Source organism: Rhea pennata, chromosome 14, assembly GCF_028389875.1.
Source record: "Rhea pennata isolate bPtePen1 chromosome 14, bPtePen1.pri, whole genome shotgun sequence".
NCBI classification, from domain to species: Eukaryota; Metazoa; Chordata; class Aves; order Rheiformes; family Rheidae; genus Rhea; species Rhea pennata.
Window position 1 is genome coordinate 2,898,881 of NC_084676.1, and position 12,590 is coordinate 2,911,470.

General features: G+C 41.9%; 1 protein-coding gene across 2 annotated transcripts in view; it reads right to left on the reverse strand.

The window, feature by feature from the left end:
- The window catches only part of CTNNA1 (catenin alpha 1), a 115,927-nt gene that overhangs the window by 5,859 nt on the left and 97,478 nt on the right, over positions 1–12,590 (reverse strand). The window contains exons 12-17 of one of the 2 annotated variants that reach the window (XM_062587753.1): positions 10,982–11,182; positions 10,217–10,368; positions 6,990–7,100; positions 5,246–5,427; positions 4,366–4,471; positions 3,339–3,763 (exon numbers count right to left, since the gene is read on the reverse strand). In XM_062587753.1, coding sequence (XP_062443737.1) covers positions 3,584–3,763; positions 4,366–4,471; positions 5,246–5,427; positions 6,990–7,100; positions 10,217–10,368; positions 10,982–11,182 — 932 coding nt within the window. In that variant the 3' untranslated portion in view covers positions 3,339–3,583. Of the gene's footprint in view, positions 1–3,338; positions 3,764–4,365; positions 4,472–5,245; positions 5,428–6,989; positions 7,101–10,216; positions 10,369–10,981; positions 11,183–12,590 lie in introns of those variants that run through there. The other variant, XM_062587751.1, reaches the window with a different exon arrangement.

Consider the following 12,590-nt stretch of genomic DNA (forward strand, 5'->3'; position numbering starts at 1 on the left):
CCCGCAGACCTTGCTGCCTGTGCCGAGGTCGAGACCAGGCTGGGGCTAATCCCAGCGCCAGGAGGTACAGCGCGGCACCGGTGCCTCCCTGACACGTTGGATGTTCTGCTGTCCTGTGGGTCCAGGACACCACAACTGATAGCATCCACACCTGCTGACCAAAGCGCAAAGTTTAGAGCCAGTTACTACGTGCACAGCAAGGATGCGGCGAGCTCTAGTGTCAAGGTGCCCAACGTTGCAGTGTGGCGAACTAACCCTTCCTTAAAGCCTAATCCAAACCCTGCAGCAAGTGTGACAAGTTGTCGAACTGCCCTGCACGTTCACCTGCTACTTTCCCCCTCTGAAATGGCTGCTTAGCGCATCTTACCCTACCACGGTGGCGTCTAGCCAAAGCACAGATCGGCCTCATGGTGCATATTAGTTTTCTTCTCTGAGGTTTGCAATACGATATTAAATATTACTTCACTTTTTGCAAAAAAAAAAAAAAAAAAAATAGAGCGCTAAAGCCAGATCTCGGTCACCACCCTTTCTAGATCACTGCACCTCACCTAGGAACTCTTAAGAGCTCCAGCACTTGGGGGCTTCGGTTTCCCCTCCCGCTTCGCACGCGGCCCCTGGATAGGTAAACGCCGGCCCTCCTGCAGCCCGCCACACACCCGCCCGCGCAGCTGGGGCCCAGCGTGAGCAGGGCGCACCGCCCGGGGTCTCCTCCAGGGTGCCGGAAAGGGCGTCACAAATAAGAACCGTTCGTGTCACGCGCCAGCATCCAACCCCTCTGCCGCAGCAGCCATCGGTTTCTTCCTCGGCTCGGCAGAGGGGCTCTGAAGGCATGGCCAGCTTAAGCAAAATGCTCCTCTTTCTTTCTTTCTTTTTTTTTCCCAGGGCCAGAACATGATTTTTTTTTTTAAGCCAAAATGGAATTGCAGTCCAGCAAAGATAAAGCAGCTGCACTGTGTTGCATCGAGAGACGCTTCTGCGTGCAGGCTGCTGAGCTGGTTTTTAAAACAGCGTACAGAGACACTCACAACGCACTACAACAGTTCTTGGCGTACTGTCAAAAGAACATCAGGCTGTGTAAAACAGGCTGCAGAGACTCAGGTAGCTTTACAGGCATCTGACCTGGTCCAGAAGCTAACAGAAGTCACCTCCTTATCCCCAAGGTTAATGGAGGAAAAAAAAAACAAACCCCAAAACAAAAAAAACAACCTAACCTGTCTGCAACTCTTACATAGGTAAGTTGTTTCCATCAGTGAAGTGAAAACTGTGCATAACAAAGCAGCAAAGTTTGCAGGTTCATTTTTTAAGCTAATCAATATTAGTCAGCGGCACAAGATGTTTTAGAGGAAGTCCACAAATAACGCTGTCCAAAGAGCTAATGAAAAGCAGAAATTAACATTTTGGAAAATGCTTTCCATCTCCCCAAAAGCTCATCTAACAAAGTGAACGAGCAGCACGGCAGCAGATTGAATTGAACGTTGACAAATGCACAATACCACCCATCAGAAGGAATGCTAAACAACTCGAGGTTTCTGCAACCATTCAGGCAAAGACATTTTCAAGGCAAGAGACTGCTGTGTTTTTACCCATGGCTGAAGAAGGCAACGAAACACTAGTGGTGGAAGGAATTAAATAGGAAATACTATTCCGTTGTATGTATAAATGCTGTGACTTAAAAACCCCACATCCTGTACTGTTTATATGAGTAGAATAGGGATTTCAGTTCTAAGACTCCAGTTGAGATGAAGGTTGAGCAGAGATGTAACACAAGATAAAAAAATAGCATCAACAAAAGGCACTGCGTACGCCTGCATAATCCCTGTCATTTCCTATAGAGAAACATTTAGGGGAAAAAAATATGATGAGTTCAACGCTGATTAAAAAAGAAAGATTCTGTTACTGTATTAAGCTATGAGAGTCATAGCCACAAAATCTAATATTAAAGAGATAGCTTAGGAGAATTCCCAGAACAGGGAAACAGCAGGGAGCTGTTGGAAGTAAGCATGCAGCGGGGGACAAACCCCAACATCCCTCTAAAAGCAAAGGAGTATGAGAAGCGTCTGTGAGCAGGAGCGCTACGCCGCTCCACAGCGGCGCTTCTTGCCCTTCCTCGGACGTGCCACATTGGCTGCTGCCCGGTTTCCCGTGCCCGAGGAGCTGGCCGGGCCCCAACGGCGAGGAGCCGTCGCAGGTCTGCTCCGGCACGCTTGCCGTCACAGGCATCAGCTGCCCGTACCTAGAAATCTTGCTGCAGATGCTGCTTATTTCCATTTTATGATCAGACACCAATGTAACCTCCTACCGAGGGCTAAAAGCACCAGAAGCATTTCTTTTGCTTCATAAGCATTTCAACAGAGAAGAAAAACACATTGCGAATCGGCCTCCTTTTCATTTTTGTGGCACTGACAACTTCTCGATAGTCCCCCTTCAAAATAAGCAGATCGCTTCTCTGAACAGAAGACGGGATACCTTGGGGAGAATTTGAAGGCTGATGGCTAGACACTTCAATAGACTTGAAACACCTTGGATAATAGCTTTTACGGTTTCAAAGGAAACGCGTTATAAAACTGGCCAACAGCAGGAGTTGGGATTTCCTGCCACGCTAACGCGAGAGGTCACGATTCACCTACGGCCACGTGGTTAACGAACACGAAAACACGCGCCAAAGCCCCACAGGTGGCCCAGAAAAGCATTAGTGCTGCCCCGAAACGGTTGCATTGCAAGTCGTCTGCTACCTGTCGGATAGTTCTGCGTTAACAGATTACTACAAGTTTCTGAAGAGCATGCAAGCTTATCTAACGGAATAGGCAAGCTGAAAGCAATAGAAGTGTATGGAGTCTGGGCAGAAAAAAAGCCATGCTCTTGTCCAAATGACTACCTCTACATCCCTGATCATACCTATCTTCGAACCTGTGCTTATTCTTTAAGACCTTTACAAAAAGCAAGCGTCGCGCTTTCTTCTGTATTTTGGCATGACTCTGTGCCGAAAAGTCTTTACACTGAGTTTGCGTAAAACACATGAATTAGAAAAACCCGAAACACCCCACATTGCACTGTAAACTTTTACCCTAAGATCTACAATAAAAACTATTCCTTGCTTGATTTACCTAATCTAGCAGTGGCACTTGATTCTTCCAGAAATATGGTTTTCATAATGCTATAGCAAGCAAATCCATTTAAAAATGCTTTTCAACTTTATCTCCTCATAGAAGATTTCTCCCTGTATCATTAATAAATTAAGGCGAACGCAACATCCTCTGGATGAAACATTTAAGAGAGATCTGCATTACAAAGATTTACTTCCACACTGAAAAGGTTTTATTTGAAACTTGTATTATGAATTTACATTCAGAGATAGCCTGAAAAGCAAGTTGCTGCTCTATAAAATAAAGTTTACGCAATTATGTACCTCAGACTTGACACACTCGCACTTCAGGGTCTCTCTCGAGTACAGCGCACCATTACTAATGCTGATGCTTCTCTGCAGTTTGGGTGTGGACCGAGACCAGAGGCGCTTCTGTTTGGCCCAACCCGGTTTCAGAAGTGGCACAGGACAGGCAGATGCGTGGCATGAAAATCCGAGTTGTCAATACATATTTAGTCCTACAGAATTTCTTTCAAATACCTTGGCACATTTGGCATAACAACAAGCACAACAGCTTGTGACAATGTAGAAATTACTTGGGTCACTAGGGGCCTTGTTCACAGCCGCCTCTGCAGCGGTAACACCGGAGCACCACATCGGCAGGAACGGAGGCAACTGGGACTGGACAACGACAACAACAAAATACTGGAGACTTTGACAGTCTCACTGTTCAGTCTAGGAAGCACTAAAAAAAAAATCAGTAATACTAAAAAGTTTCCTCCCCAAAACAATGGGAAAGGTTGTGCAATGGGTCACGCGCAGTAATTGCTGGGTTGCCTACAGAGCCTTGTCATTGCTTCGCAAAGTGCTCGGGCACGTCGTGAGCATGACAGGAACTACATGAATTCAGTTTCAGTCCTGTTCAGTTAAAGAAACTGGCCTAGATACTATGTGACATGAAGCAGTGTTGTCATATTGCTGCAATAAAATGCTAGGTCCTCGATTCAAGCCAAGGAGCTGCTGGTTTTACTACTGAACATATTTAACTGCTTACATTGCTCAGGGTGCCAGGAGAGCAGCTAGAAAGAAGAGGCTACAGTTTTGAGCAAACAATTCCAGAAAAATCAGGTTGAAAAAAAAGAAAAGCGCGCACACACACACACACACACTCACACTCCTCAAAAACTAAAGAAATATGCTTGTATTCATCATGTCTGCAGCACTAAATGATCTCCTGCTGCTCATTCGTACTGGAGACCTAAGAAAAATGAACTGTGACTTACATGGTCAGCAATAGTTCGCCCCAGCTTGTCCATCCTTGACCCGGCCTCTGCAATTTTCTTGGCTGCACTAATCACATCTGATGTATTTTTTAGTGGACCTTTACCTCTGCAAAACAGAACAAAAATCTACCCTCTAGCACTGAACAAATAGAAGAGTGAGCAATATATTTCTCTTCTTTTTCTATTTCATACTGTATTGCAAGTGAGTCCTCGCCCCAGCTGCGCGGGTAAGGCGGACTCTTGAGCATAACCATTACAGCGTCTTCATTTAAAGTCAATTCCCCTTTAGCTCCCTCCTCACATTTAGCTTAAATTTAGAAATAAAAACATCTTAAAATTTACTGCTTCAAACAATCTAATAAATTTAAAAGGTAGTGTTTTAGAAGCCAGATCTGTAATTTTCATGAAATATATCATCAAGTTTAAAAAGAAAACAAAACAACCCCCAAAACCCAGTCTTGTATAAAAGACTTGTAAACAAATTTCAGAAGGCATTAGCAAACCTCTCCTCCTCTTGCAAGTAATGGTACTAAGAACTATTTTGATAGCATAGCAGCACCGAGAAGCCCACAGAATTTCATGCTATAAAGAACTGAACAAAACTATATACTCTTTAGGACAAGAATCACCCTTAGGAAAGAAAGACAGACAGGCGATAGTCACTGCATATCCGCAGAGCAATTTGAACAGTTATTACCACCCAGCCACTAGATAGCAAAGCATCTTCTGAGCGAACACACAGACTTTAATAGTGTAACATTTAAACGGAAATTAGAAGAAATAAGACTCTTAAGAGCACTTGCAACATATTCCATTGAAAGATCACCATCTCGGCCAATTTTGAGAGGGGGTAATGTGTGCGCAAATTAAAAAGACTCACCGGGTGAAGTCTGTCATTTCCATCATAATCATACACATCTGTTTTGCCAGAACGATTATATCGTTACCACTGTCGTCCCATTTTGACACTTCAGCATCCAATTTACTCTTTTCTTCCTGGAAGCTTGCTACTTGCTCAGCAATCTTAGCTTTTTGCTCTTGAGGGAGCTGAGCCATGATAGCCTGAAAGACACCGTTTTCTCACATTCAGTCACCTGTATATGGCTTTTTGGATCATTTTCACTAATAACCAATTTAAGTCATGTAGATGGTGATAAAACTTTAATAGCAATCTTTATATCTAGAGGCTTTACAGAACCATTTTCTTCCCTCTCAATCCAAAGCTTATACTGTCTGAATTATCTATTAACATTAGAAGATAAAGAGCGCCCAGAAAGACAGGTTGATACCTGAAACATATGTAGTTGCATATTAAAACTGTTAAGCCTCCAAACAAGTTTGCCACATTGAGCCTCCCTCAAGCAAAGACTGCATGAAGAAGAGTGACTTGCCGTTTCTGCAAAATTTGAGATTTCTAAAAGGAAACTCCATGTGGGTATCTCTCACTGTTCCAACTAACAGAACAAATATTCGCAGAGTCTTGCATGCAAAAAGCTAAATGCACTATTTTGAAACATGCCACTGAGGAAAGAAAGAGTAAGGCAATAAGAAGAAAGAATGTGTGCTCTTACACCTGAATAAAATCTATTAGACTAGCTTTACAACCTATATGGGAGACTCAGGGCCCTTCCTTTCACCAATACAAGGAGCATTCAAGCCTCCAGGAGCAGGTGGAAAGGAGATTTCAGTAAGCAAAAGCATCTGGTAGCAGCCCTGCTAAGGGGTGAATTAGAAACGTCTGCATTTAAATAAAAGGGGTGGGGGAGGGAATACAGGAATAGAGCTCGCTTGCCCGAGAAAGGAGAGCATAAAAAATACTCTCAGCTAGTCTTAATTCCAAAGCCAATATGCCAGAAGTTTGATAAATAAGGACTAACTACTTCTTGCCTGCTTTCAAGTTAGAAGAGCTTTCACAAAAAAATCTTTCAGGGCATTCTTCCAAGAGTATAAATTGCTATTGATCTCGAATGGAACATGTCAGATAAATAAAACTGGTACATTAGAGTAAAAACAGGCTTTACCTGTTGTAAGTTTTCACCTATTAATGATTAAACATTGCATATCAATGCTTTCATCTTTAACAGTCATAGAAAATGCAGTTAGTTTAAATTATTTTATTTTGAAGCTAGTTTCAACATTCTCTTGATTAAATGTTCAGTGACCTAAAAGGCACAAACATGCGCATGAAAAGACATTTTGTCAAAAAATGCCTGAACTGTAGCAGCATCTATTTCTTACCCACAAATTCACTCTTTGCCTGTTGAAAATACTGTTAGCAGAGTGGAGTTATTTTCCCCGTATCACCCTGCAGAAACCTATCTGCCTAACAAATGCCAGAGTCTACAGCATGCGCGATAGGGAAGCATGAAGCAGTTCATCAGTATTAACAGGTTTTCGATCTTTCAGCACGTCCAAAACACGTACGTTGCTGACGACCAGCAGATGCTACATTTCACTGAACTTCCTTCTCGGAAGGAAACAAGAAACACAGAGTATCAGTTTTCTGACCTAACATTTGCACCAAAAAAAGAAGTAAAACTTAAATTGGATTTTCAAAGCAAATTGAATTGTTCCTTGGTGGGAAGGGGAGGCTCAGTTTTATAATACATAATTTTTTTCCTTACCCTTGCACTTTGTCCAGCAATGAGCTGATCATCTTCAGTCTGAATACTGGTTCTGCTTCGGACATCAAAATCCTCGGTCTCAAAGTCAGAATCATCCAGCTCCTCGGGAGTCTAGGTATAAGAGTAATTCCGTAAGAGTCCAAGAATGGATTTCATGGCTCTAGGAATCAACAAGACTGATGGTTTGTGAGTAGAGAGAGCGAAAATAAGTGAATGAAAAGATTATTCAATGCTTCCAACAGAAAGGTAAATCAGCACTCTATTCAGCTCATAAAAACATTACATTATGCAGGCCTGACTTCTCACATAAAACATGATAGAGATCCCCCAAAATTACACACCACTAACTGAACATTTGAGATTTGTCAGAGTACACCAATGTACTCAGGATTTGAAAGGCAGGAAAAAAGTTTCCTTTTTAATACAAAAAAAAAATGCTTCTTTGGCAAATTGGTTAAATGTAATAGCTTCATTTGACACCTTGAAGTTAAAATTATATGCAACTTTAGGTCTGGTTCACAACCACAGATGTACTCTTTAGGACAATTATAATCAAAGCATCCACTGAATTAACAACAGATACAATGTATCAAAATTTATTCTTCTCCCCCAGGAAAAGCTTAAAATTTTAGCTATGAAGAGCCAGCTTTATGCTGTAGGCTGAACACATCTGACCTAGTTCCTGCTTGCCTAGATTTTATTTTTGCTACTGCCGGTCTGTAGCTGACAAAATTTTTGTAACGCTTATCAGGTTTAAACAACATCTGTTTGTTAAAATACTACATCCTTGCCTGGAGTGGCACTTCATGACAACTTTGCAGAGCTGGATCAGCAAAGAACTTGACTGATAAATGCAGTAAATTGTGATTAATAGATAAGATACAAGTAAACTCCCTGTTCTAGATTTCTTCCCTACAACTTAAATTTTACAAATGTGTTCTGCAATATAGATGTCTTGCAACACAAATGACATTAAAGATGGTTACACAAAATAGTTGCCAAAAACCAAAGATGGCTAAGGATGCTAGCAGTTGAGCCTGGGGTATCTCAGTGACGGCCTCCTCCCCGTGCCTCTGCGAGGAGTAGCCTGTCCACAAAATCAGCGCAAGGACACCCGCTCTCGTGCTCCGGTAACAGCACGATATGAGCACACTGTGGCACCCAGAGCAGGCTCACTTGTAAAATAGATCCATATTATGAAAAAAAAGTACTCAGATACCTACATACCTGACACAGGTAAGTAGTACGCAAGTAATACACAAAGTTTGACACTCTTGAGGAGCCTCTGAAGCAATAAAGTGAAGGATTTTTTTTCCTTCAAATCTTATTTCACAATTTGTCATCGTTTCTCTGGCATCATTTGATAACCACCGCAAAATGCTGTTAACCACTACCAACTGCTCTTCCACACAGAAATACTGGGATGTTTTAAAAAAATCAGTTCTGCTGCACTTTTAGGACCTGTTCATGATATTCAATCCTCCTTCTCTTCCCACCCACCCCAACTCACAAACAGCCTGAGGTATGCAAAATGTAATTTTGCCTTTCAGCCTGTAATCAAGAGCAAAAGCTCCAGTGGGGTTTGATGAGAGATTGCCTGGGGATGAGGGAGAAAACAGCTTTATTTCAATAATTTGCAGCTATATTAAGCTTTTAGTTTTGAAAATATACTAGGTAAACACAAAAATTAAGCGTTTGAGTGACTTTTCCTTCTAACCTCTGCAAAGAGCAAGTGCCATCACACAGAGTTTCAACTGCAATAGCTGCTTTCCAGCAGCGGTGCTTAGCAGCGTTCCTCGGAGAGCGCGGTTCCTACTACGTTCCCGTCAGAGACGGTGCCATGTAGAAATGATGGTCTGACATCTCAGTTTTATTCAAAAATAGGTTCCATTTAAAACCCTTTGGACAATGGACAACAAATACTAACCCCACCCCCCCAAACTCCGTTAGCTCTTGGCAGCTGCAGTAAAGCCAGGGCATCCTGACACCACGCACATGGCACGGGGGGGGGGGGGGGAACGTCAGTCTTCCTGGCATTGCCAGCGCTGCTGATTACTGACAACGTGGAACAGGCAGACAGACTTCCAAGTTCTGCATAACAAGAATTTTAGCAGGGGGTAAATAAAATTAGGTTATCCGCCTAGCAGGAGACTACTAATATCTTTATCTAACATTGGTTATCTGTCAACCTTGAGTGTAAGTATCAAATTCTCCGGGGAGCATATATGTGTTTTTCCACTTTTCTTTATCTGATTCATTGCTTTAAGCAGCAAATGTGGAAGATAACATTGCAGTGGTTACTATAATCGCATACATCCTGTGGTTATACATTGTCAGTTTACTTATCACCAAAATGCATGTGCAAAGGTTAATATACTGAAAGATTGTTTATTTGAAAAGCATCTATGGTTGAGTCAGAGATGTACGGGGCTGGGGAGAATAAACCACCTGCACTGGTTTTGCTCTGCCTGGCTCCTCACCATTTTTATCGTGCTAAAGATCCATGAAGTATGCCCATAGGTCAGCCTCAACCAGAACTTCCTTTTCTGTGTCCCCTCAAATAATTGCAGGAGCCCTTCTGCATCTTCACTTAATACTTGCTACCTGGTTACTGCCACCCAGCCTGCTAGGAGGTCGGACTTCCAAGTTACATCAACTGCACCTGAGAGGCGCAAGCTTGGAAGACACACAATTTCTGTGATTTAGGCCCTATTTTGCCAGATTACCCAACTCATCCCATGCTCTAGCAACAAGGAGAGAACTCCTTGTTCAGGAGCCTACAGGCTGACTCCTCCAAACCTGTTTGTCACCAACTATTAATTTTTCAAGTTTACTTATGAAAAAAAAAACAATTTTTATTTCTAAGCTCTCAAACCATTGAAAAGCATCTACAGTAAGAACCCATTTACTGTTGTTAAATCAAGGGTCACTAATTTTAGCATGTTAATAAGCAAGGCATTAACATGGTATTATAAAAAATGCATTAAGGGTATTGAGCATCACATTTCTGGCTATCATCTATGCTCAGATTTATTAAATTAAGCTGAGTCAAGACATACTTCTGAAGTACTCCACTGAGTGATTAGCAGTTTTTAAGATTCAAAACGTTAATAAGAGCTAACTGAAATTCTTATACTGTCTGCTCCGAGTAGAACTGATGCACTTTAGTTCAATAAAGGCGAGGTAAAGTGAGGGGAAAAACAGAGAGAGGTTTAAGTGAAACTCACTCGGATCATCAATACAGCTTTCCTGATATCTCGAATTCCATCATATACCAGTCGTGAAGCATCAATAAATTCATTTTCATCCATTGGCTGAGCAGGGTCTGAACTTAGTGCTTCCACAGCAGCTTCTACTTGCTCAGTAAAACGTGGCATAACTGAATTAAGAATGCAAAATAATAGTCAGTCTCCACTCTAGTAACATTTTTTGCTCCGTACTGCCATAAAAGATATACGTATTCCTCATTATTAACTATTACTGGAAATTATGCAAGATTCATGTAAATTTGAAACACTTGTTATAAAAGACACCAATATTGCAGCTCAAGTCTTACTTCCATACCTCCATTTCGATTTCTGCTGCTACGCTATTTTTATTTTTTGCTCCCTTTCCACAGTAAAAAGTTAACTTTATCTTACTCATCTAGTGGGCAAGGAGAAAACACTGGGGAAGCAGACTCCATGGAATAAAATATGAAGCATTTATATCATATTCCCTGAAGATGTGTATCACTTGAAAACCCCCTCAAACCCAGCATTATCACCAGTAAACTCGGATTTAAAAAGTCAGTGAATAGAACAGTTTGTACTTTCGCATTTCAGTGACTCAGGAGCATCACAAAACCATTTACAGCTGTTAATTTCTTCAGTGTCACCCTTGATTCTTCAAAGTTGTAGTTAAAACACAAACCAAAACTACTATCTTTGGACCAGCCCTCTTTGAGGCAAGCCGAATCATTCCTTCCCCATATGAGTGTTAACAGCTCTTACCTGTATTGGACAGTAACTTGGTTGCTTCCAGCACCTTTTCTGTGTAGACTCCGGGTTCATAGTTATCCATTTCAGAAGTGACAACATGAATGACTCTGGCTGCACGTCCTCGAATTGCACCAGCTGTGCGGTCTAAACCATCAACATCTTTTTCTTGGAGAGCGATGACACATTTGTTTACATCTTCTAAAATATGGTTCTCTGGTGGTAGAAGAAGGAGGATTTAGACAGCAATATCTTCTTTTCTACTGCGTACATCAGCATGGCAATTTTTCAGTCTGTGATCTGCTCTAAAAAACCTCCAGCAACACATTGGCAAGCATTAATTTTTAAGACAGCTCATTATAACCAGGGAACAGCTGCCTGTCCAGACTGGATGTCAACAAACCTGCCAGTCCATGCACCTTGTGGCATCCAAACTTCTTGCCCCTTTTTGTACTTGATTTTACCATCAGAAAAATCGAGTCCAGCTGAATTCTCTCCAAACTTGTTCCTTTCCATATTCCTCCCCTGGACTCCCAAAGCCCTTGTTCCAAATACTTGCAAGCCATTTCCTCTGTCATTATACACGTGCGGGGCAATGAGCCACCAGCCTCAGCGACACACCTAACCCACTAAACAACAGAGTAGGGCACTTCTAGCACCTTTCTAGCTTCCTGCATAGCGCTTTGTGCAACTATACACCTGCTATCAGAAAACATTAAGCTGTTAATCGTCCCTGAAAGTTTAAGGCACACAATACATGCAGTGATCTATGCAGAAGGAGATCCAGCAAAGAGAGTACTCAGTATCGCTAAAGAAAACGAAGCCAAAACATGTTTGTAATTTACTTTTAGGATATACATTTTCTTTTTATACAGAGACACTTTCTCTAACCGATCAAGTCCAGGAGGCTCCAAATAAGTAAAAACCCCTTTGGAGGTTTCTGAAGCTGCCCAGATAGGTTTCCATGCTCATCTGGGAAAACTTGCACATAAGGTCTTCCAAAGGCCGCCACATACCTCTTTTGTATGTCAGTACCAGTGATATGATACTGCCATCCAACACCAACATTTGCGCTGCTATGTGAGAAAACGATTGGAAACATTTCTGCTCTGCCACTTAATATAGTTTCCAGCGTTACTTACCACTGACTTTATCATGCTACACTGTCAACCCGTGCTACCAAAATGTTTTTTATTCCCTAAACAAGTAATAAAACAGCCATTTTGCACAAGTTCTGTAGAGGTGAGTAGCACATAAGAGTTGATTGATAGAGGATTTTTATAAACTGGTTGAAAGGATTATTGGTGGAAGAGTTATGCTCCAATTACATACAATTAACAGATCCAGATGCAATATTGCAAGACCTCTGTAGGCAACCTGGACAAAAATTCCACTGGTGAAATACCTCTGAAACAATTCAGACTAAGCAAGTTCAGCTGAGGGCAGAATGTGGCCCTAAGAGAGAAAAGTGCAGGTTCATTAGTAATTTGACAATTCAGTGAGCAGGCAGCCAAGGTACAGGAGCCTCAGCGAAGAGCACTTGCAGTTTCAGTATTTCAAGTAAGAGACAGACATCCCTGTAAATTAGAACAGTAAAAAGAAAAACATCACTGTCAGGCCAAAA